Source organism: Lepidochelys kempii, chromosome 3, assembly GCF_965140285.1.
Source record: "Lepidochelys kempii isolate rLepKem1 chromosome 3, rLepKem1.hap1, whole genome shotgun sequence".
Lineage (NCBI taxonomy): Eukaryota > Metazoa > Chordata > Testudines > Cheloniidae > Lepidochelys > Lepidochelys kempii.
In genome coordinates, this window is record NC_136382.1 from 193,627,403 (window position 1) to 193,655,105 (window position 27,703).

Below are 27,703 nucleotides of genomic sequence, written 5' to 3' on the forward strand. Positions count from 1 at the left end.
AATTTACCACAATGCCTCTTAAATCCACTCCTTATCTCTGGGTACACTAGAAACTTGGTTTTTGATACTGCCTTAGAACTGTGGACCATAGATAACATTACTACAATGCTTAATATATGGTGTAATTTCATCTGAGTATAGGATTACATTTATTATCTGTCTAGGTGTTCATGCTACACCCATCACTGTGGCATCTGCCCACATTTCTTTGGTGGACTAATGAAACAGATGAGGGAGAAACCTCTGTAGTTTAAAAAGTGCCGTGGTCTGACCACTTCCTAACACAGGAACACAGTTAGGTAGTAACTAAAGGCTTGCTATTTGAGTCTTTATTGTCACGTTCGGCATTTTTACTTCTCCCCTTGGGCGCTATCTACTTCTGTCCTCTCTTGTTTTCCCCACTGTCTTTTCATTATCTCCTTCTTCCCTGATTGTTATAAGGGTATGTCTACACTGCCCAAGTTACAGCACAGCTGTGGTAGCCCTGTGACATGGGCAGTGTAGTCATGGTTTATTGTCCTGCGGGAGCTCTCCCGGTGATTAAAAAATAACCACCCCGAATGAGGGGTGGTAGCTTTATCCCCGGGAGCGATAAAACGACTAAAGTTTTAACACTGAAAGTGGCAGTGTAGACACAGCCTAAGTTGTCTTTGTTCTCTCCTCTGCATTTCCTTCACTGCAGCAATTCTCACCACCTTGAGGGCTTCACATCTCTTCCATCATTTCATCTGCTAAAATGATTAAATAGATAATGTTGACATTATCATTAGGCTTCTGAGTTGGCACTTTAGGTAGTTCTCCACCCTCAGTGGTATTGTATTGGGCTGTCTGCAGACTCAGGCAGACATCCATATGTTGGCTTACGCTAATTTTCATGTTTGGAAGACTTTCTTCACAACCATGACAGCTAAAGACTTCAACAAAATCAAAGCTGAGATTTGGGAAAATATGAAAGTCGTGTGAACCACATAAATATCCATCATGTAAGCTGGATCCAGATAATAGGTCATATATTTGATACCCTTGTGCTAACATCTTGGTTTTGGGGATAGAGAGGAAGGGAAACATTTTTGGAAATGTACTTTACAAGACAAGGATCAGGATTTGCTGAGGGCACGTATATAAATAAGAAATACGAAAGGGCACCAAAATTGTGAGGCTGGGTAAAAGGAAGGCTAGGGTAGGTACACCGGTAGAGTGTGAGGAGATGTCTAAATCAATGAGAGTATTGAGTTTGAGGGGATGGTAGATATCCGGGAGATATTAGAGATGGCTTTATTTATTGCTTACAAGTCTAAGATGTACCTTGTCAAGCAGTTTGTTAGCAAATCCCCTTAATTCTCCCCCACAGTATGTAATTTTAGAAGCAAGATTCAGGACAAGGAGGCTTGGAGCCTTCCCTCTGCTTCTACAAATTGGCAGGATAGCAGAGAAAATAAGCTGCTGGAACAGTCTGTGTTTCATAGACCTATATTGACTATGCAGACCATAGTTCTCACTTCATTCATGTCAATATTTAGGGCTAGAAAAATTCACTCTCCAGTCTGGTGGGTGGGTAATTTTTCTGAGAGAGCCTGGAGAACCTGAGACATCCATTTCTGAATGCATCCGATGAAGTGAGCTGTAGCTCACGAAAGCTTATGCTGAAATAAATTTATTAGTCTCTAAGGTGCCACAAGTCCTCCTTTTCTTTTTGGCAATACAGACTAACACGGCTGCTACTCTGAAACCTTCAGAATTTAAGCTTCTGTTTTTAAAAAGTGAAGTCTGTAGCCTTTATGGTTGCAAAAGTAATCTTCCAATGTGAACTGAAATTAAATTGATACGGTGTTCTCTTCCAGAATCTCCAGACAGCTCCAGTGCTGCTTAAACTTTGCAAAGCAGCAACAGACCAAAACTAAGAATACTACTATTCAGAACCTTGTGGTCAAGTAGGAAAACTGTCAATGTCAGTCTGATGCTTCTGCAGCTGCTTTGGAAAGACAGTGAGAAACAGCAGAAGCATGTACTAGTTATTGTGGGGGAGGAGGACTCTGGACGGTCTGGAGGAGAGGTGGAATAATGAAGATCCACCCTTCATAGCAAAGGGAAGGCTTTTAATAGTAAGAGAGCAGGCAAAGTTTTTCTCTATTCTAGTAGCTAGAGTGTATGAGGCTTCTCAATCTGCTGGCCAGAAGTTGATACAAAAGATGGAGTCCTTAGGTAGAATCAAGGGTAGCGTTCTACTGGAAATCCCTGTGGCTGGGAGTGGCAAGGTGACTGGGCTTCTTACAAAGGTGTAGCTTCTGGGTCTCATTAATGAAGGGGTCTTCCTGTGTAAACCCTCCCACCCAAAAGATTTCATGTTTTATCTCTGACTAATAGGTGTCCAACCTTTTTGATCCATGTCTTATTCAGTATTCTAACTCTGGATATGTAATAGATGCTCTGAAGACAAACTCTCATTTCTCCTTTGTGTAATAACCAGAAATCAACAGCTGTTTCCATTTTAAATTCCCATGTGATTTCAGAAGGACTGGGATGGACAAGCTTGATTAGCTTTGTTTGACTTCACTCCTGGGGAGACTTTTAGAGATCCAGATATGGTTGAGGTTCATAATATATTGGACTCAGTGTAAAATAGTCAAAACCATGAAATGATTTGGTACATATTTCACCAGAATCAGGAACATAATTTCCTCAATAGTGTCTACAGGATAATAAATAATATGCAAAAGTTAAATGAACATTGCAAGGCAATGCAACACAAAATGTGTGGTAGGAAGGATGGCTGTGTTAATGCATTGGGCTGGGAGATGCTGTTTCCTCCTCTGTTACACAACTCCTGATGTCATTGGCTAATTATATTTAATCTCTCCATGTCTCAGTTACATCATATGAATGTTGTGTGTTTAAATTTATTAACACTGGTATGGTTGAAAAGTGTCAAGTGCAAATGGTTGTTACACTAACATTAATTTACAATTAAAATTGATTTCTTTAAAACCTGTGCTATGGAATGTCTCTCAAAAAACTGGCTCTGCCCACATCTGTGTCCAGAATATAGAAAAACCTTTATCAACCTTCTGATCTGGATATTGCAAACAGCGGATTAAGCATAGATGATCTTTACATAGACATAAATATAAACATAAGGAATGGATGTTTTCAGAGATATACAGCCTTGTCTAAGCATTTGTGTAAAACTGTCTCGTGGATCTGATGTCTACTATGTACCTTATGGTAGCCATGATAATGTCAGTATACCAGTTGTAACAGCAGAAATTGAGGACAAACCTAAACTAATTTTGAGCAGATTTTGTTGAATACATTTGTGATACAAATAAAATATATATATAAATGTAACTAGGTGTAGGGCAATATTACCTAATATATGTTGAGAGCATAACTCTGTATCAACTACGGAGTACAGTTATCAAGCTGGAACAGAAAGCCTTGACTCTGATATCTATAGATATAGATATGAAAAAACCCAAAATAGGCCATGCTGACTAGTTAGTAATATTCAACACAAAAACTGAGATGACAGACAAATCAGGGAGTGGATGAGGTGGGAGGAAAATGTCCTGTACACTGCCTGTTTCTCCCCAAATTATAGAAATTACTACACTGCCACTGAATCACCAACAGAAAGCTCTAGAATAAAGCTTTTATAACAAGTGATAAGAAATAGGGAATGTCTCTGCATAAATCAAATGGATTTGTCGGCCTTCCCTTAATTGTACTGAGAGAAAATGCAGAATGAGATAGCATTTGGAGCAGCGTCATTTTTCCCCATGTTTGGAACATTCTTTATGTGCAGGAAGTATTTATAGCCCTTTTGCTTGGAAAGCATAGATACTCTGCTAAAACTCATCACCATATAACATTGACTGAATACACAACTTTTTTTTTTTTTTCTTTTCAAGAAGCGAAGTTTCTAGCCCTTATGGTTGCAGTGGAAAACTTGAAATGTAACCCTAAAGGCATAGAAACTAGAGGACACAAAAAATGAAACCATTTATTATTTTTGAAAAGTCTCGAGATTTTTGGATGCTTGGGGGTTGGCAATACCAAAAATGTTGCATTGGGACTTTCCCTATACAAATGCATTAGCACCCTAGTCGCTCCATCTCCAATACAAGTCTGGTGTATCATGGTAAAAATACATCCATGTTGGTATCCAATATGTCTCTTACATGGTTTGTATTAGGAATAACAGATCTCAGATCAGTGGAAGCATGGATATTTCTAGGAATTATATTCTTATGGATTATTGATTTTATATTGATATCATGTCTCCAACTTTCCTCAGGTCAGACTGTGGCTTCTCTGTACTGAACAGTTTGTAGATGTTGGAAACCATATGATCAGATTTACCTGTGCTATTTCTGGGTTGGGTGGTCAGAAATGTTGCCTAAAGATTTTCATTTCTTTCTTCCTGCAACCTCTTAAGTGCAGATACCTTTACATCTGATGAGCCAGATTCACTGTGTACTTTCTAGAACAGGGGTGGGCAAACTTTTTGGCCTGAGGGCCACATCAGGGTTGCAAAATTGTATGGAGGACTGGGTAGGAAAGGCTGTGCCTCCCCAAAGAGCCTGGCCCCCCGCCCCCATCCACCCCTCCCACTTCCTGCCCCCTGACTGCCCCTGTCAGAATCCCGACCCATCCAACCCCCCCTGCTCCTTGTCCCCAGATCGCCCCCTCCTGGGACACCCCACCCCTTATCCAACCCCCCTGCTCCCTGTCCCCTGACTGCCCCACCCCTATCCACACACCCCCTGTTCCCCATCCCCTGACTGTCCCAACCCCTATCCACACACCCCCCCCCGTCAGGCCCCCCCGGGACTCCCACGCATATCCAACCCTCCCCTCCCCGTTCCCTGACCGCCCCCCTCCCAAACTTCCGCCCCATCCAACTGCTCCCTGCCTCCTGACTGCTCCCCGGGAACCCCTGCCCCATATACAACCTCCCTGCTTCCCTCCCCCTTATCATGCTGCTCAGAACAGCAGGAGCTCGCCGCCATGCTGCCTAGCAGGAGTGGTGGGCCAGAGCACTGGCGGCGAGGTGAGGCTGCGGGGGACGGGCCAGTGGCTAGCCTTCCCGGCCGGGAGCTCAGGAGCTGGGCAGGACGGTCCCGCGGGCTGGATGTGACCCGCAGGCCGTAGTTTGCCCATCACTGTTCTAGAATGACTTTACAGGTCCAGACATACTTACTCCCTTTTCTTTTCACTTTTGTGTGAATCATAATTTCCTGTTTTTAACTGTTCCATTAACCCACATGAATGTGTGGGCAAATTACTGTGGATGGGACTTCAGGATATTGATGTTCTTTAACTACTGGGTACTAATTACTACTGGGTTATTTAGGATACACACAGAGTACTGTAAATCAGATTGGCTTTTGTAGATGCTGTTGTAATTTTGCAGATTTTCACTGGTGTCTAGTTCACTTCTTGTCAGTCTGGATATAAATAAGTTTTAAAGTTACCAAATTTTTATTCAAGTTGTGACATGGTTCTCTCCACTCTTCATATTCACACACTATGGTAAACACATGATTCCTAACTATGCATGTGTTTGACTTTGCTTGTTATCAAGGCTCAAATATGAATGTTTTACCAGGCATGTATGGGGCAATAATGTCTTCACAGCAGTAACCAAGTCTAGGCTTTTAAAACCAGCCTGCGACTTCCTGCTTAACCATAGCAAGCCTCATTATGCCACTTCAGTGCATGTTTTGCTGGAGAGTAGAAATCTTGTGCTAGTTATTACTAGACTACTTATCTGAAATGGAGAGATCATGAGCAAGCAAAGAATATCCAAGCGCATCTTGACTTGACAAATCAAAATCTGAAACTGTCAGTATGACCTGGATCAGTATCCCCCATTGCCAAGGAAAAAAGGAGGCAGTCAAAATCTGGTATTGCCATGTACAAGAGAACCAGAGTCCTGGCAACTGCTTGGATCACGTACATTTTTTTACAAAAACAGTAGAAGTTTCACAGCACCAGACTGGCATTTTGGTCCACTTCATAGTTGAAAGCTTTGTGATAACTACAGCATATGGAAGATGAGATCAGAGGAAAAGAAAGAGGACTTTGGCCATGACAGGTAGTGTGTTTAATCTTTAATTTGATGCTGTGGGAAGGGAGTTCAGGAAATAGAATGAGGAGGGGAAAACAAGTATTTTGCATTGGATTTTACATGTTTGTTGATAGGACTACTAAGGGGGACTTGCCTGCAAGACTCGTTGTTGATACTGGGCTGATAACCTCCACTCTCCATGAAATTCTTGTCACTGCTATTGTTATACTGGCAGTGGTGATGGGTGATGTCAAAAAAAATCTGTTTGTTAAATTCACCTGGAACTACAACCCTGCTAATATTGTAAAACAAGATCCCCAGTCCTGATCCCTAAACAGTGACAATGATTTCCTGCCTTACTGATTTGATGCACTTGCCAGCGTTGCCTTTGGGAATTGTGGAGATATATGTAGGATATATTACATTCTGTATGTTGATATAGCCACATGACAACATCCAAACACTACACATGAAAAAAGTACAAACATTGATAGTAATATATTTCATTTATCTGAGTAGCTTCAATACAGTATATAAAAGTAGTAGCCCACACTGCTGTATTGAAGCATCCAGTAATCCCAAGACCATTTGCTGCTTGGTAAAGTAAAGATAAACTCATCTTGCTTTGGATCAGTCTTTAAGCTGTTGCAGAGCCCATACTGAATCTCAGACCTCTACTCTTTAGTTCATGCATCAAACTAATCTTAAAAGCCTGCTTGCCACTGGTAGAGGTAATTCACTGCTCTGGCCCATCAGTCTTAGGGCATGAACAGTTGTCAAAGCATTTAGTAGGGTGCCAGGTTGTACATATAATCTCTCACACTTAACAGCATTTTGGGGACAGAGAAATTTGGGATGGGGGCAGCCATAAAACTTGCCAGGATGGTTATCCTGGGTTGCCAGCATTAAAAGGCATTAAGGTCAGAATACCTTTCATGATAGCATTTGTAAAAGGAGAAAACTAGTTGAAAAATACCAGTCTATTAATGTTTTATTTCAGCTTCTGAATAGGTTACACAGAAACTTGATGGTGCACACAGTACAGCACAGTAGGATGCAATAAAATATACTTAGAACATTTTTTACAACATATGTTCTCTTGAAAGATATGTCATACACAACATTTTGAGATAATCTTTCCTAGTTAGGAGACTAGATAACTGCCTATTGTCTTGGGCATTTATTTTTCCTATTGTACCCGCCAGCTGTAAAATTTTGTGGATTTTTTTTTTTACAAGTAACAAACTCTCCTTGCTTCTCTCTCTTGCTGTATGGGCAAAGTCTTTTCGACAAGTCATGCATCCGATGAAGTGAGCTGTAGCTCACGAAAGCTTATGCTCAAATATATTTGTTAGTCTCTAAGGTGCCACAAGTACTCCTTTTTCTTTTTGCGAATACAGACTAACACGGCTGCTACTCTGAAACCTGTAGATATATTGAGCCGTATCCGTTGTCAGTCAGGCTGGCATATTAGAACCCAGTTACACAAAACATGGTTCTAATGTGGATGAGACTCATTTTAAGCTAAATATTCACATTTTTGCTAAACTGGAAAATCTTGTGCTGTTCTGTACTGTAAGCATTGTCCCTTGTACTTGGTGGCACATTAAACTCTAACTGTGGTAAGATCTCCCAATTTATATAGCAGTGTGTATGAAACAAATTAAGTGTATTAATAGAGCAGTCAGAGGAAGTTTGCTCAATACCTACCTGCCCTTTTTTATTTGCATCGTTTTTAATTATCACCACTTTAAGCAGCCTCCTCCAAATACCCAATTTTGATGGCAGTGGACCTAACTCTGGTAAATGATGTAGAAGAAGCTCCACAAGTTAGGGTACTAGATGACTTGAGAAAATGGCAAAGAATTTCAAGCCTTTTCCTCTTAGCTTGATTACAGAACAATAGTGGAACAGCTGTTCGTTTGCTGATGTGAAATAAGTTGGTGGTCTAACTTCTAGTGGCCAGGTATCCACATAACAATGTGTAATGTTTGTTGGTAGTCTTAACATGAATAATTCAATTTTGTATTAAAAAATATAGAGAATTATACTTTGAACAATAACAAGCTAACTATTAAGAATACTGACAGTATGAATGTCTGATTTGACTGTTAAAAATATCAGACACTAAAAGTAGACGTAGCAAATTTGCCCAAGGGACATGGATGCCCATTAGAATTATAAACCTGTGAATTAGCAAATGAAGAAAAGAATGCTTACCACATTTTATTTAGATTTTATAGTTCAGAATATTCTAGTAGGGCAGTATATTTTATAAATATAGAAGTCATAGTAATATTAAATCTTACTCTAGCATCTGCCATTAACTCTTTGAGATGGGAGAGAGCGCCTTCTTTATACAACGTATAACAGTGTGTAGATTAGCAAGGTTCCAATGAAACTGTTCCCTCAAGAAGAAAATATAATACCACGTGAAAAAAGCTCTACATTAATCTAATTTTAATTGTCAAAGGTGCTCTGTAGTATAGTATCTCATTCCAACTGTGAGGATGCCTTGCCTGTTGCCAATACCATCACACTTGGAAATTACTCACAGCAGGGATTGAGAGAGTGAGTGAATTTATACCCTCCATCAATGGACTAAAAAGCATCAACTTCATAATTCACTTTGCACTATCTATGACTCTACAATGCTAAGTCTTACTTCACCTGCACCTCTGCATATTATTGCTGTGTTGTTGGATGGACAAAACAGAATTTCTTATGTTGTTGGTAGGCCACTTAATAAAAATATATTTTAAAACCATTTCCTTTTGCATTTCAATATCAAAACCAGCAGCTAAATTTGTCTTCCTTTTTTGGTTGGGAGAGAGAATGTTAAAAAGTTTGTCTTGTTCAAGCCCTAATAATGAGTCAGATTTAATATTTAGATTCTTGTAAGGTAATCCATGGTTAATAAGCACTGAAATCATATCTTCTGGACCGAAATTTCCGTCCTCCCCCCAGTCATGAAGGAAGAAGTATGCACCTCAGCATCTGTTACACACAAGTTGGTTTGAAGAATAGGGTATAAGGGAATATTTGACTGACCAAATTCCAAATGTAGCAGAAAGACCATTTTACTGGAGCTGGTCAAAAAATGCCAGTTTTTCACAGGAAATTTTGTGAATATATGAATTGAATTGTATTTGCACATCGGATATTAGCAACAATTCATGTTTAAATGATTACTAGTAAGAATTAAGCAATTAATTTTGCTGTACAGTTAAAACCAGATTGACTGACTAAAAAGGTCTGCTCCCAAGAGGAGAGAATTAATTTTCATTGTTTAGGCATCCGGTATTCTGGATTGGGGACCCCCCAACTCCTTTGAATTTGTCCAAGTCACAGGTTTACTGGCAAGAATGGTATGAATAGCTTTTGCACTTACTCCTGAAAGCCAAGATGAAGGTTTAAGATCTTTTTAAGAATGCACTAGACTTTTGGATTCTCTCAGGGAATCAACACTCAACACAGCACTAACAGATAAGTGATTAATTTTTAACTACCATATATTTTATGATGATTAGCAAATATTAGATATAAACTTTATATTATGATTTATAATGTCTGTTGTCTTCTTTCTAGATACAAAAGTTCCAGTTCAGGATAGGTAAGCACTCTTCTCTTTTCTCAATAGCAGTACCAGTTTCACAGAACATAACTTTGCTTAGTTGCTCAGGTCTTCCACCCCCACGGTCCCTCCAAAGTTTACTATACTCCTTCATGCAAATAATTAGTAAATATTTTTCATTGCAATGAGAATATGCCATCTATATTATATTTGAATTAATAAATTGAGTAAATATCTCAGCACATTAAGTTCCTTTATAATATTTCTCTCTCATGTCTCAGAAACGTTTTATGTTTCTGTTGACAGACTGATTTCTGTTGTAGATACCAGGAATGAGTTTTGTCCTCATCCATAACGGGTTCAGAACAGTCTTTTAATGCATGGGTATGTTGTACCTAAAAGTCCACTGTTTTTTTTAATGCAACTTTCTCCTTTAATTTGCAGCCTTCCGGTCTGATGTTTTCTTACCACTTCATGCCTCATCCTGTAAGAGTAGCCTATCCGGATCCTTTGGTTCCTGTTTCTGCCTGTGTCAAGATTTTCTTTGGTTCTGTTTCCCCACATTCCCAAAGATCTCTTCTGCATCTTTTAGGTTTTGACTACTTATATTTTGCTCTTCACTTGTTTTCCCAAGTTTTATTGTGGCTCCATCAATGGTCTCCCATGTAGCACAGGCAGTTCTGATGTTCCTTTGCAGTGAAAAATTTTCCTTCATGGAAGCTTCCCTGGAGTATGAGTCGCACTTCTTAAATTGTTTTCCTGGACCTAATTATCCCTATTTAAATTTTTATTCCAGTTCTTTACAGTATAAGCTGTAAATAGACATTTAGGGAGAAAACGAAGGGTACATGTTTAACTGTTCTATAAAAATTAGATGGGCACAGAATACTTTCTAAGAAGACAGAGTAGGGATAAATAGCAAATATATTGCTACAAAAAGGACTTCTCTTAAAGGAGGAAACTTAGTATTTGTGGGATGTTTTGATTTACCCCTTCCTCCTATTATTGACATGCAGTCACATTCCCAAGCCATTTGTAGGATTTCTTTTTCATGAAGCAATTTTTTTTAGCCTGTGAGTGATCTTAAGTAGCCATTCTCTGCCAGAGTGCTGAACTGGTTGACCCTTCCCAATCTACGGTATTAAAGAAGCACTGTCTTCTTAAATTTTTTAAGTAAACTAACTTTACATTTATTCCCTTTTCTGGTAGAGAGTTCTTTAAAAACGCTGTCCTGAAATTATTTTTTACAATCCCTTAAGTTTTTGTATAGGGTTTTGTGGTTTTTTTTTTTTTGGTTCCCTAGTTTTTGTTAAAGCTCTTTACAGTTATCCAGATTCTCTCCTGCTAACTGACTACTGAAAAACACTGCACATGAGTGCTCAAATGCATGAAGTATACAAACTGAAAAAAAGTAACTTTTGATTTAGTAATCTTTTGTGTTCTTGTTACAGTAGTTACATAATTTGTAAAAAGAAAAGGAGTACTTGTGGCACCTTTGAGACTAACCAATTTATCTGAGCATAAGCTTTCGTGAGCTACAGCTCACTTCATCGGATGCATCACAAAAGCTCACGAAAGCTTATGCTCAAATAAATTGGTTAGTCTCTAAGGTGCCACAAGTACTCTTTTCTTTTTGCGAATACAGACTAACACGGCTGTTACTCTGAAACCTATAATTTGTAAATATTTTTAAGTTGAACATTTCTAAGATTGTTATAGCAGATTTAATTTTTTTAAAATTCTTAGTTTTGTATTCCAGTCTCTCACTCTGGTGTTACATAAGTAGTAATACTTTGATGTGTTTAAATCCCAGTATTTTAAGACATTTCCAAACTTCTAGAGAAGAGAATAACAATTTGTGTGCGTTATTTCTCCTATGAATGGATTTTTTGTGTGTATGTGGAGGATGTGGGTGGGGCCTGTTCTGGTACTATCCCATTGTTCAGCAATGTAAGGTTCTTCATGTTAATACATTATAAGGACATGTATTCCTTTTTGTGAATCGAAAATAAAATTATAAAGCACCTATTGTGTGAAATTTGAATCATTTTAATTTATTTTAATATAACCTGTCATAAGCACTTACACAAGTAGCATGTAAAATGTGACTTAATGTTTAGGATATAGGTTTGGGGTTACTAGTCGCTACAAACCTCTTCTTCATGGCTGATATTTTCCTGGAAATAATGTTGCTATCCTTAACTGTTAAAAGTTCTTCTCTGCTGCATGGTAAACTTAATTTTTGTACCTGTTGGTAATGCAGAATTATGTATATAATAGTACACTGACAGTAATCTGTAATTTAAAAAAAAAAACCAACAAAACACACTATACTGTTTATGGTCTCATATTTAAACTTAAACATTGTTAAAAGTAGCTTTTGCTAAGCTTACTTTATCACTAATAAAACTTTTTTATATTGCAGGGAAATGAGGCAAGCTATCCTTTGGAAATGTGCTCACACTGTAAGTCGATTCTTTTTTTAAGTTTCAGCTCGGTGTGTGTGTGTGTGTGTGAGAGAGAGAGAGTCTGACTGAAGTATAGTAGTGTCAGTCCCAGGATATTAGAGAGACAAGGGGGTGAGGTAATATCTTTTATGCTCCTTTTCTCACCAACAGAATTTGGTGCAATAAAAGATATTACCTCACCCACCTTGACTGACTGATTTTTCCCTTGTGTGGAAAGCTTGATAAAGCCTTTCCTTCTGATTCTTTGTTTGCTCATATTTTGTCTTAAAAATAGGTTGTAAGCTATTCAGGGCGGGTACTCTGTGCTTGTACAGTGCCAATTGTAATAGAACGCCTATCGTGACCATAATACACATGCTAAATAATAATAATTTGGCTGGTCAAGATAACCAAGCATAGAGAAATTATTTTCCAAATACATTTTGCACTAAGTGAAAAATGACTTTAAAAAAAGGCCTATATGCTAGTGTCTTTAACATGTTACAAGAAATACTTCAAGTGGTAGTACTCATATCTTCCACTCAGGCTTGTGTCCCCCAGCCTAGCAATACCCATAGGGGCTGTGCTCACGCCCTCTGGCCTCTTAGCCACACCCATGCTTATTTAAGGGCATGGCTGCCCAACCCCATCAGTTGCTTCTCATTGCCCATGGCTTGAGTTGGAGTGCTCAGTGCAGTTTTTATGTAATGTTTTGTTTCACAGTGTCATCTGTGATATTTATTTTTCCTGCATAGAGGAGTTAGTTGCAGTTGATTTAGGTTTAGTTAGTTAGGATTTGCCTGGTGTGATGCCCCCACTGGTGTTTAAACACTGCCGGTCGTGTGGAGTAATTATCCCGAGTAGTGATCCCCACACTCTCACTGTTTGTTTGTCTCTTTGGGAAGGGCACATTAAAGAAAGGTGCTTCAACTGCACGTTGTTCAAGAAGAGAATTTGGTGGCCAGAGACTTGCACTTGAAGCAGTATCTACTGAAGCAGGCCATGAGGTCTTTTGTTGGCACTGGGGACCTCCATAGATCATCAGGCCCCTCAGAAGGCATCTGAGCCAGCAAAGGTGGTGGTTTGGGTAGTTTTGGATTCCTCTTCTAGGAGGAAGAGAGACAGTTCTCCTTCCTCTGGTCCTTCTAGGAAAAAGGTCTCCTACAATGGACTGGGGCCATTCCCAAGCTAAGAGAGATTCCTCCTCTCCTTCTAAGGTGAGTGCAGACCAGCACTGTGATTGATCTGATACATGAGCTAGAATAGGGCCAGTGAGTGAGTGAGGTGAGAGTAAGTGGGCTCAGTATCGTTCCCTCTTGTACCACTTGTGGGACTTCTGTTGAGTTTGGAACCAACGACATTGGTGTGGGCACCAACTGTTCCCATGCAAGTAGCATATCGGGCAGCATTGGACGTGCTTCCCTATCTGTTCCTGACTCTGCACTAGTTCAGGAATGTTCAGTTATGGTGGTTTCTTCTGTGTACCTGGCACTGTCTGGATTGGTTGCAGACTTGTTATTGTTGGCACTGTCTTCTGTGCCTTTTCCAGTTCAGGGTGCAGAGTTGATGTCTCATGCATTTTTGGTACTGAGGGGCTTGTAAGTGCAGGTACTATCTTTGGTGCTGTGATGACTCTGGTGCGTGCTCCATCTGTGGGACTGATACCGGCTTTGATTTCAGTACCAACATCTGCTCTGGTACCAAATGTAAGTGAGGCCGCTCCCTGTAAGTACTTAAAGTATTAACTGCTTTACCTTTGTTGGCACTGATACATCCTGCGTTCTGGACTTAAGATGAGGCTGGATACTTACTGGCCCTTCCAGGGGGAGGCTCCTCCATTGCCTGTGGACTACTTGGAAGGTTCTTCAGGGTTGGGCACAGAGATGTCTTCCTCCTCTGTCACCTTCTCGTTATCAGTTTTGAAAGTTATCAAGACCTTGTGGGGATCACCATTAGTACTCAGATCAGTACTGCTCCTATAGCAGGCCTGGGATGTTGTGCAATGGGTGAGGTCCTGATCCTCTCCTCAGTCCAGAATGAAGTCTCTTATTCTGCTGATAGCCTCTCCTCCTGAACCCTCCCACGCTGCAGCCACAGACGGGGGTTGTTGCTCTTGCTGAACTGGTTCAGCCTGAACCAGTGTTACAGGCACCACAGGAGATGCAATTGGCTCAGCTTCCTTCCTCCTCTTCATCACCGGACAACTCTGTGGTGCCAGATTTCTTCCTCCCCTGTACCTGAGAATTTTGAAAGGTGTCAGGACCTCCTAAGGTGCATGGCTTCAGCCTTGAGTGTATAGGGTGTTTGTTCAGGAGAACACTTAAAAGTTGCTGGATATTCTCCAGTCTTCAGCTTCAGGGAGAGTGGTTCTCTCCATAAATGAAGTGATCTTGGAACCTGGAATCTTGGAAGATGCTATGGAACACCCAGCATCCTTACCACCTACAGTGAGGTGTACTGATAAGACATACTGTGTGCCTATGCACCGTTTTGAGAGCTTGTTCTTGCATCCAGTGCCTTACTCTTGCCATAAAGGCAGTTAATGAGAGGTTAAGACAAGGGGGATATAAGGACACCAAAGGACAAGGACTCTAAAAAATTGGACTTTTGGGGAGGAAAAATTATTCAACCTCATCCTTACAAATCCGCATTACCAAAGTATGACTCTGTAAATTGGGACACTGTGGCAAAAATTACAGATCATTTGCCAGAATCTTCCAGGGAAGAGTTTAAGGTTTTTGTTGCAGAAGGCCATCTAGTGGTAAAGATGTCACAACAGTCAGCTTTGCACATGGTGGATGCTTCTAGAGTTATGGCCTCTGTTGTACCAGTGAGAAGGTCTTCATGACTGAAGAACTCCGATATAGCTCCCAATTTCCAACAGACCGTTGAGGACTGACTTACCTATTGATGGTAGATTTTGGTTTTTGGACAAAACTTACGAAATGCTACATTCCTTTAAGGACTTTTGAGCTACATTGCATTCATTTGATGTTTTTAACCTGGCAGTAAAGAGTCATCATTTCACGGGGCAACAGCAGCAATATGACTCTCAACAGCTCTTTCAGTTGAATTATCCCTCTAAACAGCAGGATTTCTCCAGAAAGGGAGACAAGTCATGTAGGAGAAGGTCTTGTGGTCCCAATTTCAACCAGTCAGCCGGTCCTTCATTAGTGTCATGCAAGCAGTGAACTGGATGGTCTCGCCGAGGTAGACATTCCAGTCATCAAGCTTTAAGTCATTTTCCTCTTGTTTGCGGACAAGCTGTCCCATTTCTACAGGGTTAGAGTCATTAACGACAGACAAGTGTTAATCACTATTGGACTGGATTATGTCATTCAATTCCTGTTCGGTCCCCCTTCCCACCCTCCTACCCTCTCCCTTTCCAGAATCCACTCTCATGAGTCTCAGTGCCTACAGCAGGTTCAGGCTCTCTAGGCTTCGGGAACCATAGAGTAGGTTGTCTCCATTGTTTTAACAAGTACATCAAAAACAAGATTCTGCATGGTTACCCTAGCTCAGTGATACTCAGACCTCAGTGGTTCAGGAGCCAAATTAGCAATCAACATTACCCAAAAGAGCCACAGTAGTGTGAATTCATTGTTTCATTTACTATAGTACTATATTATTCTCACAGCAAATAAGTTAATAACTTAGTGCAAGTTGATAACTTAATTGGTTAATAACGTAGCAAAAGCATCCTGATTGGTTAATAAATCAGTGTTTTAATATCATGTACTGCAAAGAACCACTTGTGGCTCATGAGCCTTAGTCCCTATCACTGCCTTCCCTGCATTGAATCACAATGACGGGTTTGCCACCAACTGTCTTCAGGACGCTTGCTTCTGTGTGTCGATTTTATCAAGGCACAAGAGGTTTCTGAGATTCGTGGTGACAGGTCACAATTATCAGTACATAGTACTTCCCTTTGCCCTGTCCTTTGTCTGTTTACCAAATGCATGATAATAGTAGCAGTGTGCTTCAGAAAAAGAGGACTTCATGTCTTTCCATACCTGAACAATTTGTTAGTGAGGGACAAGTACAGAGACCAAGTAATCTGTCATGTCCAGTACACATTGCATCTCTTTTGATTGTCTGGGTCTAATTTTTGAACAAAGGGAGATCAGCATTAATACCAACATGTAAAATTAAGTTCATTGGGACCCGATTAGACTCTACACATTTGAGGCTGTTTCTGCTGAACAAACTATTTCAAGCAGTTCATCGCCTGTGCTTGTCTCCATTCCCACCCTTCAACTACAATATGTGTATGCCTGAGATTGCTAGGCTACATGAGGGCCTGCATTTATGTGGTGCAGCACGCGACTGGTTTGTCTCCCTCAATCTTCAGGACACTTACTCCCATGTGGCGATTTTCACAAGGCACAATAGGTTTCTGGACTGCTTGAAGTTGGTATATCAGCTGAACTGTTAGTCACTGAATGGCCTAGTGGGAGTGCTACCGCCCATCTTTGAGTCCTTAGAGAGATAGACAGATCAGATCTATATGGGTCAGGGTGTTCCCTTTCCCCATCCTTCTCCAGTCAGGACCATAGGTACTCATGCCTCCATGATAGTTGGGAAGTGAATCTGAGGACACTGAAGGTTCAAGGTTTGTGGACAGAACAGGAAGCTTCCCTTTGTATCAATATCCTGAAGCTTTGAGCCATTTATAATGTGTGCAGAGCTTTTCAGGCACAGATAAATGACACAGTGGTACATATATTCACCAACATCATCTCCACAATGTATTATATGTAGGGCCCTACCAAATTCCCGGCCATTAAAAATATGTCAGACAGTGAAATCTGGTCTTTTGTGTACTTTTACCCTGTACTATACAGATTTCACAGGGGAGACCAGCATTTCTCAAATTGGGGATCCTGACCCAAAGGGGGGTTACATGGAGGCCACAAGGTTATTTTAAGGGGGTTACCACCCTGACTTATGCACTGCCTTCAGCGCTGGGTGGCTGGAGAGCAGCAGCTGTTGGCCAGGCACCCAGCTCTGAAGGTGGCACCCCGCCAGCAGCAGCGCAGATGTAAAGGTGGCAATACCAAACCATGCCACCCTTACTTCTGCACTGCTGCCTTCAGAACTGGGTGGCTGGAGAGTGGTGGCTGCTGACTGGGGGCTCAGCTCTGCAGGCAGCAGCGCACACGTAAAGGTGGCAATACCAGACCAGGCCATCCTTACTTTTGCGCTACTGCTGGTGGTGGCTCTTGCTTCAGAGCTGGGCTCCCATTCAGCAGCTGTCACACTGTGCCTGCCCAGCTCTGAAGGCAGCTGATGCAAGCAGCAGCACAGAAGTAAGGGTAGCAGTGCTATAACCCCCGCACCCCCCATGACCCTCCCACGACTCCTTTTTGGGTCAGGATCCCTACAATTGCAACACCATGAAATTTCAGATTTAAATAGCCAAAATCATGAAATTTACGATTTTAAAATGTCTATGACCATGAAGTTGATCAAAATGGACCATAGGGTCCCAATTATATGAACATGCAGGGAGGAGCCTGCTCCAACCAGCTTTGTCAGGAGGCAATAAAATATTGTCACTTTGGCATCAAGGAGAGCATCATTCCCACAACTGTTCACTTATCAGAGGTTCAACATCACTTGGACAATCACCTCAACAGGAGTTTCTCCCAGTATTACAAATCGTGTCTGAAAACCAGTGTGCTGATGTCTGTCTTTGCAGAATAGGGAATCTCAGCTATTGACCTGTTTGTAGTGAAAGATAACAAGAAGTGCCATCAGTTTTGTTCTTAAGTGGGTCTGAGTCCAGGCTCCTTAACTGACACCTTCCAGCTGACTTGGGAATGGGCACTGATGTATACCGTTCCTCTGATCCTACACATTCCTCAGCTTATTCTCAAACTAACGTCAAACTAATTTTCGTTGCACCAGCATGGCCAAGACAGTGTTGGTTCTCCAACCTCCTCAGTCTATTGGTTCGACCCTCCGTCACAAATATCTGTTCCTCTTTATCCTGACCTACTAACTGAGCACTGGTTTCAAGTTTGGCATCCAGTGCTGAGCAGTCTGCACTTCACAGCTGCTTGGCTAGATGTGGAGAAATGCTGTTAGACAAGTGCTACTCTACAGTAGAAAAAACTCCACTAAAGCTACGAATATAAGCTCTCTTCAATTTAATCACTAGCTCAATGGATTCGACTAATGCTAACCTGCATTCAGGACATTTTGGAGTATATGTTACACCTTCAGTCCTCTGGGCTATGCTTCAGCTCCTTCAAGATCCTCTTTGCTGCGATCTGTGTTCCATCCTCCATTCCAAGGGAAGTCAATTTTCTCAAACGCCATAGTATTGATATTTCTAAGATAAATCGTTCATCTTTTTCCAGTGGTGAAAGCTGTGGTTCCTTTGTGTGACATTAATACTGCGCTGGCTGCCCTTATGGGTCCTCTGTTTGAGCCCCTGGCAATTTATTCTCTGTTCCTCCTGTGCCAAGATAGCTTTTCTTGTTGCTATCACATCTGCAATAAGAGTAAATGAGCTGCAGTTTTAATAGCAGAGCCCAAGTATACTCAGTTTTTCAAAGACCAAGGGGCCCTAAGACCTCATCCAAAATTTTTGCCTAAACTAGTTTCATGGTTTCACCTTCACCAAATAATATATTTACCAGTATTCTGTCCTGAGCCACATTCAAATGGAGATGAGCAGTGGCCTCATGCATTGAATGTGAGACCTTGCTTGATGTTTTATTTGGAGAGGACTAAATCATTTCATTTATCACTTCAGCTTTTTATCTCCTGTGCGGATTGAGCGAAGGGTCAGGCTGTTTCTGCATGGACGATTTCCAGATGGATAACTTCCTATTTCACAGTGGCATTTGGAGTAGCTCAGGTCACACCTCCACAAAAGCTATGGGCTCATTCAACTAGGGCCCAAGCAACGTTGATCTAATTTCTCAACGATGTTTCAATATTGAACATTTTCAAGGTGGCCACTGGGTCTTCCATACATACTTTTACCAAATGTTATGCTATTATAGCTGTGTCTAGATCAGCTGCAAGCTTTGGGAATGCAGTTCTGCAGTCATTCTTTAAGTGGACTCTGAGCCTACCTCCTGCTGAGCTGCCACAGTTGAATACACATCTGCAACTACTCGAAATAAAAACTGTTACCTACCTGTATGGTAACTGTTATTCTTCAAGATGTGGGTGCAGACACGAATTCCACAGCCCACCTTTAGTCCCTTCTGTATTGGAGTCTCAACTCTTGACATTTCCTGTGAAGGAAGTGGGGGCTGGGGCAGCAGTACCCTTAAATAAGCAGGGGAGGGGCTAATGTGACCAAAAAGGGCACAAGTGCTGCCCCTACTGGTACTGCTAGACAAAGTTCTCTGGTTTTGGTGCACTGGGTGTTCACACACCTGAGTGTAATATGCATCTGCATGCACATCTCAGAGAACAATAGTTATATAGTGTAGTTCTAGCCTTGTCAGTCCCAGATATTAAAAAGACAAGGTGGGTGAGGTAATATTTTTTTATTGGACCAGCTTCTGTTGATGAGGGCTTGTCTTCACGTACAGCACTACAGTGTTGCAGCTGCACTCCTATGCCGACGGGCGAGGTTCTCCCATTAGCATAGTTAATCCACCTCCTTGAGAGGTTGTAGTTACGTCGGCGGGAGAAGCTCTCCCGTCAACACAGCACTGTCCACTCAAGAGTTTAGGTCGGTATAATTGTTGCTTAAGGGTGTTGATTTTTCACTCCACCTGCCAGTCCTCTCTGACCCCTTTCTTACAAACGACCAGGTGCTGCTTTAATTCCTTTTGTGGAACTTCCAGTTCTTGTTCTGGGTCTTGTTTTAAATCCACCTGGCCATTTTTGTTTACTGCAAGTACCTCAATTATTCTACTTTGGGTCATCAAGAATACCAGCTCCCAGTCTGTCCTTGGGAATGGGATCCAGTTTCAACATCAGTGTTGCCTCTTTTCAACCTGAGCAGCTAGTCAATTTGTGGAGCCCTGAAGCCATTCCAGTTGGAAGTAGAAACTGAGGGAGTCTTGTATTCACTTTGAAGCAGTCTTAATTATATGCAAGACATGTACAAAGACCTTCTCCAAACACAGGAGGAACTAAGAATAAAAAGAGCAGTTTCTTAGCTTACCGCTCCAAGCCTCTTTAGCCAACACCAAGCCCATAGGTGCTCTCTCTAGTTTTTCTCTCTGTCACACTGTGCTCACACGGCTCCTGCTTGGCTTTCTTGCTTTTTGCCTCTGCCTCTCTGTTGTTGTCTGTTCTTTGTGCTCCCACCCCAGTCCCACACAAAGCACAAACAATCCTCAGCAAAAGCTCCTGGGAAAGTTTACCAATCCCCTTTTGTCTTTGATGGGGGGCTTCTAATTAACTCATCTTGACAGTTATGTTAACTGAACGGTGTGTTCACACCCAATCTCAGATGATTGTGAACCAAGCAATCCCCACTACATTTCAGCATAACAGTATGTATGAAAAACAACAAAAAACCCCCCAGCTCATCTAGGGTATAGGTCAAAGGATGGCAAGCATTAACTAGTCGAGAAGGATTCATTTAATTCTACCTTCCGTTTTGAAATATTGGTATTTTCAGTTGGTAAATGAGCATAGGATATAACCAGGTTCCTAATATTCCACCTTTATTCAAAATTGAGATTTTTCTGCCTGAGAGGAAGCTACTAAAGCTTATACTTTTGTACCATACATTTTATTTCAGTATCTGAGCCTAACATCTATTTTCTGTACTTAAAAATTGTAAATGGCACATCTGAAACCATGAAAAGGATTAAACCAGCTGTGTGTAAGCATATGCAAGCAAGTGGTTGAATGCATTCTCAAGGGCATCGGTTTTTTTGACATTTGACCTCAGACTGAAATAGAGGCTGTCTTAGTTGCTCACTCTGAAACATTATATTTGTGCATCAGACAAGATTTTGAGGTGAGAGCTTTGATTGAAGGTCTCCTTTATTTTGAGATCTCTGCAGTCCATTCTAATGAGAAACTTTTATCTTAAATAACTTATTTTTAAAATGAATTTCAGGGTATAGCTTTGCTGAGAACAAAATATCTTCTAGCAGTGTTTTTGGTAAGATCCGTGTTCACAAATTGGAAAACTACAAAAATTAAGATTTTTTGCAAAACTGCCACCTTATAGACCATTTACTGTCATGTTTATGCTGATATTTAAGAATGCCTGAAATTTAGGCTTCTAAATCCTTATTTAGGTACCTTAAGTGTCTGGATTTTTGAGTATAGATCTTCAGTGAAGAAGTGCAGGGTGTTCAGCACGTTTGAAAATCCAGACTCTCTCATATAAGGTGCCTACGTAAAGACTTAAGGCATGATCCAAAGCTCATTAAAGTTAGTGGGAGACTTTCTAAAACCTGATTTCAGTTAGATTTGGACCAAGGCCTTAGTAACCTCACTTCAGGGCACATTTTTTTTTTAACATTGGCCTTACCATTTATGAAACAATGGCATGTAATTACTGGTACTATCGATGTCTAGCAAAATATCATTAACACAAGTTTTTTGAGAGACTTTATTTTTAAAAATATACAGATGTAAATTTCTTTGTGTGTCTGCATTTCTGAAGCACCTATCACTGCTTGGCATATGTGGACAGACTGCCAGCTATAAAATTGCATCTTTAAAAAAATCATGGATTGGAGAATTGATTTTCCTCTCCTCACCATGGTGTTAAGGCCAGACTACATGGCAAGTTACTTCACAGCAAGCCAAGATGTGAATCTGCAGCACACCAGCTTGCCACACAGTAATGTCTTTTGTGGACACTGCTACAGCACCCTGAGAACGCCAGAGTGCAGTGTTTTGTAGCAGTGTCCAGACAGGACAGTACTGTGTGGCTGTAGATTCACATCATGGTTTGCCATGCAGTAACTTGCAGTCTAGACAAGCATTTAGTTGTCAATGTTTTTCGAGGCACTATTCAGGATGGCCACTAAGGGGGTAAGAGACCACTGTGTCCTGGGCCTCCGTAATCTCTACACTCCCTATCGCCATTTTAGAGGAGGGGAACCCATGTATTCTGCAGTACTTGCTAAATATCTGAAAAGAGTATCAACTCAAGTGTCTACTACACTTAAATGGAACTAGATAATTCAAATATTTTTGAAAAAAAATCTTTAGATAGCCCTAGAACGAATACCATGAATATCTTTAATTTTAATATCAATCCAAGAACATGCATTCCATTGCATTTCCATGGATTTATGTAAGAGCTTAGAATTCCCTTCAGCATTACTAGTAAGACCTGTTTAATAGTTGCCTCTGGAATTTAACAAAACAGCTGCTTGGATGAATGAGGAAGCATTTAGTAATAGTCTTTCTGTTAAGAAATACTTAAATTTGGAACTCTATTAAAAAAATGTAGATGGTTTTCTCAATGGCATATGAATATAAACAGAACTGAATTAATTTTTTTCTTTACCAGCAGACTGTCTTTTCAAGATATCCATTTAAAATGCCAATATCTCTATATGTGCGATTGCATCTCTTGCAACCTCAGAGTAGCAATTTACAACTGATGGGTGGTACCCTTTCAGTGATGACTAGCAGTTAGTGGAGTCAGTTAAAGTTCATAGGTTTGGCATCAGCTGTACCTCCCCTCTTCACATGACATTCCTACTCTTCACCAGTTTTCAATGCCTCTTGATGACATTTGTATCCAAAATGTTTTTTACCTACTCCAGATTATTTCAAAAGAAAAAAATACTACTGTTAAACCTAAAAAGCAGAAAATGAGGGTTAAGTGGATCTTCAGCTATCTAAGGAAATCTGGAACAACAAAGGTTACCTCTCCAGTGTGTGAGGTTAGAAGAATGCTGGCCCCAATCAGCACTCAAGGATACTCAGATCAATTCACTGAGGTACAGGCAAACTCTGCTTCAACAAATGTAGATCAAGTTAATTTCTCCTTTACTGTTTCAGTGATCTGTGGCCCAGCGTACTATTGTGGACCTTGGGCCTATGTGCAATAACAGTGCTTGGAGCTGGGTATTGTTTGCTTGTCCTTAGTTCAGTCAGCAGGCTCACTGGCAGCTACTGACCCGATAAATCTTCATAGGTCAGAGTATCTTTTTCGCTGTCACTGAAATGGCCCACGATTTATACTTTATCCACAGATTTATGTTCTATGTGGTTGAAATAGATGACCTTTCTGAGTTAACTTCTAGGGATCTCGAAAACAGATGGTAAAGATTCCGTTCAGGCTCTGATTTCCTCCACTTAAAGGAGTCAAAAATGAACCTTACTGGCGGGGCAGATTGCTATCAGGTATATAGAGAGTTTTTTATAGGAAGGAGCAGAATGGTGATGGGTGAGAACAGAGATACCTGTGTATCTGTGGAGGAAGTCCAGGTAAATGAATCTACCCACATGGTTTCAAGAAGAATGGAGAAGAACATGCCTTCATCAAAAGAATGAATAAGAATATGAGTAAGAATATCATCTCAACTTTGTGGAGAGTGCTTTAGTGTCTACTGCTTATGCAAAACAGGGTACCCCACTTAAAATCTGATATAAAATCTGTTCTATGACATTTTCTTTTATGTAAATGGCAAAAATATGAAGTTAAACTGCTGGGCAGAGAATACTGTAACAAGCAGATGGCACCAAAAATTAAAGACAGACAGACATGAAAATAGACAAAAACACACTTGATTTAGAACAAGTCTTACACTCTGCATTTTTTTTACCCTTCTGTTTATTTTTTAAAAGGAGGCCTTGTTTAAAAATATTTTTTAGAATGTGAAAGCATTTCCAAGACAATTCATGAAGATTAAATATACCATTGGAATTTTTTATCACAATGTTTAGAACACTGACTGGAGAGGTATTAACAAGCCAGTTCACCTTGAATGGTCCCCTGAAATGTATTAGCTACTTATGCTAAACAGTCTGCTCCACCTTCTATTAGCTGTGAAGAGTACATTTCCCAGACCTGAAGAAGAGCTCTGTGTAAGCTGGATAGCTGGTCTCTCTCATCAACAGATTTTATTGGACCAACTTCTGTTACCTCACCCACCTTTGAATTTTTCTGGCAGTTTAAGCATTTTTTGTCAAATTTGAGCATGTGGAATAGAATTTTTTTATTTTTAAAAAATACTTGCCGAGACATGCAGTGTATAATTAACTTATGAACTTGCTCTGGGATATATATTATAGATGCAAATAGCTAGTAATTAAAATGATTAGACACTTACATGAATAAGAATAGTATGTGCAGTTATGCTAACTGGGAATGGCAGTTATAAGAGTTTTATGCTTGAGGGCATAGGCTGATCAACAGTTAGGATAATGAAGACATTTTTCCACTCATATGGTTTAGTATTGCTCAATTGCCATGAACAAGTATGTCATCCTCCCCATGCTTTCCTCTGAAGAATCCAGTATAAGCCGACGCCAAACTAGACTGAATGCTGGTCTGGTTCTGATATAGCAGTTAATGTATTCAACATGGACCTTCAATCTATCTGCATTTATTGATCATTTTTTTCAAAATATAGCTTGAAACGTTTTTCAGTTTAGGTTATAACACCTTTGCTTCACAACTTCAAGATAATTGTTTTGGAACTGAGATTTTAGTAGCTATTTCTGGCACAAGACCTATTGTTCAGCATCTGTAATTTAACCTGAATCCCAATTGAACTGAAATTTACCATACAATCAAACAACCTGAATAGAAAAGGAAGTGGTTTTAAGGGGTTGTCCCCCTTTGTTTAGCCACACAAATGTCAAATATGTTTTTTCTTTCAAGTTTTAAAAACTTAAAAAAAAAAAAAAAGTCCTATAAATCATTGCATCATTACAGACTGAGTAGAAACCTTTTCTGTTAAAATAATAGTTAACAGAACTCCTGGTATTTGAAATGGGGTTGAGAGCCCTTTGCTTCTAGATTTCCAGTTCAAAGTTGAACCTGGGAAATAGTGGCCATCTTTTTGAACTTTAAGAGTTCAGATGGTTCATCTGACCACTGTTTTGTGGTGTGGAAGTTATCTTCTGACTGGCTTTGCTTCCTATGTTTCAGCTAAAAGTCTAAGGCCAAAGTGCTTCTCTTGGGCTAAAGGAATATTCTCAAATTCTATTCCATCTCCTCCTTCCCCTTCTTATCTTAGATTCCTGTCTCCACTGTCCATAATCTTGCCATCACCTTGGAATGTGACATTTTCTTCTTTGGAAATTTGCCCCCTCTTTCTAGTCAGCATTGCGCCAGCATGTTCTTAGAAAACTTGTCATTGGTGTGGGTAACTAAAGATTCAAGACTGGTTGACTTAATACTGGTCGCCTTGTATTACCATTTTTGATAAGAATGAAGAACATATTTTCAAATGGACACAACTGGTCAATGACAAACTCTTTAGAAGGGCTCGTCACTCAGTAATAATAAATACATTTTTCAGAATGCTTCCAGGAAAGATGCTCCTGCTCCTCATTTTTTTCATCAGAGGTTCATGGTATGTATAAACTGTCCAAAAGAAAAACAGGTTCTGTCTGGTCACTCTCAGAAAATTTTTGGATACTATTTCCTTTGACAATAAGTTCAATCCCTTTATTTGATTATGGAAAGCAGATATCCTTTTTATGCAGGATTTCCCAAGGTACTCATCAGACATCTTGCTGGCTGAAGTTGTTTAGCTGTTTCACACAATTGTTGTAAACTGGATTACATGCTTCATTTAGCATCATCTGATAGAATTTCCTTTAGTTTTTTTCCTCTTGTTTAAAAAAGTAATTTTTTTTTTTTGCTTTACCCTTTTTTTCTCTTAAACTGGGGATTTCCCCCAGTAAAGGGCATGCCCAGTTCACTCGGGTTTAAGAGGTGCCTTTCCTGCAAGGAGTCCATTCCGATTACGGGCAGGCATTCGTGCTGTGTCCGTTCCCTCAGGGAGGGCCACATTCCACAGAAGTATACCTTCTGTCATGAGCTAAACACCAGATCCCGAACAAAAAGGGAACTGAAACTAAAGCTGCTCCTCATGGAGGGAGCTCTGCAGCCTACGTCTGACCCGCAACATGAGTCTTCTCCTCAGCCTTCCCTCTCCAGGCCAGTAAACCGAGGAAGAAATCCGTAGACTCTCCATGCAAGACCTCTTAAAAAAAAAAAAAAAAGCTTCAAGGTGAGTCCTGAATCAGCCAGAGGAGGTTAGGTCTCTTCGATATCAATTGCACCGAAGGCATCTAAGCACAGTACCTACAGATTGCCAGGATCTGTGAGACAGATACCACTGGTATGTCTAAGGACCCCCTGGGCACACGTATCGAAGCAGCAGTACTGCTGGTCAGGGACAGGTTTGGAGACCGTGCCGCATCTGGGAAGATGGTGTGGGTATGGATGCCCTCAGTACCGACAACTGTAAGGCAACCAACATTGGACCGTTTAGTGTGGTGAAGGTTGCCTGCTCCCTTGGTACCATTGTCTCAGTACCAGCAATCACTGACTACCAATTACTGTGGCACCAGAGGAATTTAGGTTCTCTAAGGACCTCATGGTATCTGAGGAACCAGAGTCTCCTCTAATCGATACCAGGGCTCTGGTACTGGGTACATCTCAAGCCCCGGAATAACCACCAACACCAAGCCATGTACCTCCAGTCTCTGTATCGGCTCCATGTTTTCCAGTGAAGAGTCAGACAGTGACCAGGAGGAGGTCCTGTCCCATCACTCTCACTGTGCTTCCTCCTGCTACCAACTCAGGCCTTCCCAGTCATACCCTCAGTCTGGACTTCAGCCCACCTAGTATGACCAACCATGGGTTCAGCCACCCATGCCTTTTCTACCACCCTACCAAATTCACAGCCATAAAAACACATCACAGACCGTGAAATTTGGTCTCCCCCTGTGAAATCTGTTCTTTTGTGTGCTTTTACCCTATGCTAAACAGATTTCACAGGGGAGAACAGTGTTTCTCAAATTAGGGGTCTTGACTCAAAAGGGAGTTGCAGGGGGTTGCGGTATTGCCACCTTTTATGTCTGCGCTGCCTTCAGAGCTGCGTGGCTGGAAAGGGGGCGGCTGTTGGCCAGGCGCCCGGCTCTGAAGGCAGTGTCCTGCCAGCAGCAGCGCAGAAGTAAGAATGACAATACTATACCATACCACCCTTACTTCTGCACTGCTGTCTTCAGAGCTGGGTGGCTGGAGAATGCTGGCTGCTGACTGAGGGCCCAGCTCTGCAGGCAGCAGTGCATATGTAAGGGTGGCAATACCATGCCATGCTTTCACACCTCAGCAATCTCATAACTCAGGGCAAATGGTTGCCTGCAAAGGCAACCCTCCACATCAACCTCCTTCAACTCAGAACAGTCAGGAATGCTTGCGTTCACTTTCTCCCATGGCTCAGAGGTATTCACACAAAGGTTGTGACAGACATCACATGCATGTACTACATAAATTGTCAGGGAGGTGCCGGATCATCCTCTCTCTGCGCAGAAACACTAAAGCTCTGGAACTATTGCATTTGCCACAATGTTCTGATAGCAGCGGCCTACCTACACAACAGCGGACAGTCTCAGTTGCAAGTTCTCACAAGACCATGAGTGGGAACTTGACCCAGCAGTACTTCATAATACTCCACATTCTGTCAATGGGGG

The 27,703-nt window shown here is 41.0% G+C and overlaps 1 protein-coding gene across 4 annotated transcripts in view; it reads left to right on the top strand.

Moving 5' to 3' along the window:
- PPP3R1 (protein phosphatase 3 regulatory subunit B, alpha) overlaps nucleotides 1-27,703 on the top strand; it is an 87,094-nt gene that overhangs the window by 37,568 nt on the left and 21,823 nt on the right. For 3 of the 4 annotated variants that reach the window (XM_073339461.2, XM_073339459.2, XM_073339460.1), the window contains one exon: nucleotides 12,070-12,109. In XM_073339461.2, coding sequence (XP_073195562.1) covers nucleotides 12,097-12,109 — 13 coding nt within the window. In that variant the 5' untranslated portion in view covers nucleotides 12,070-12,096. Of the gene's footprint in view, nucleotides 1-9,658; nucleotides 9,684-10,088; nucleotides 10,131-12,069; nucleotides 12,110-27,703 lie in introns of all 4 variants that reach the window. The other variant, XM_073339458.2, reaches the window with a different exon arrangement.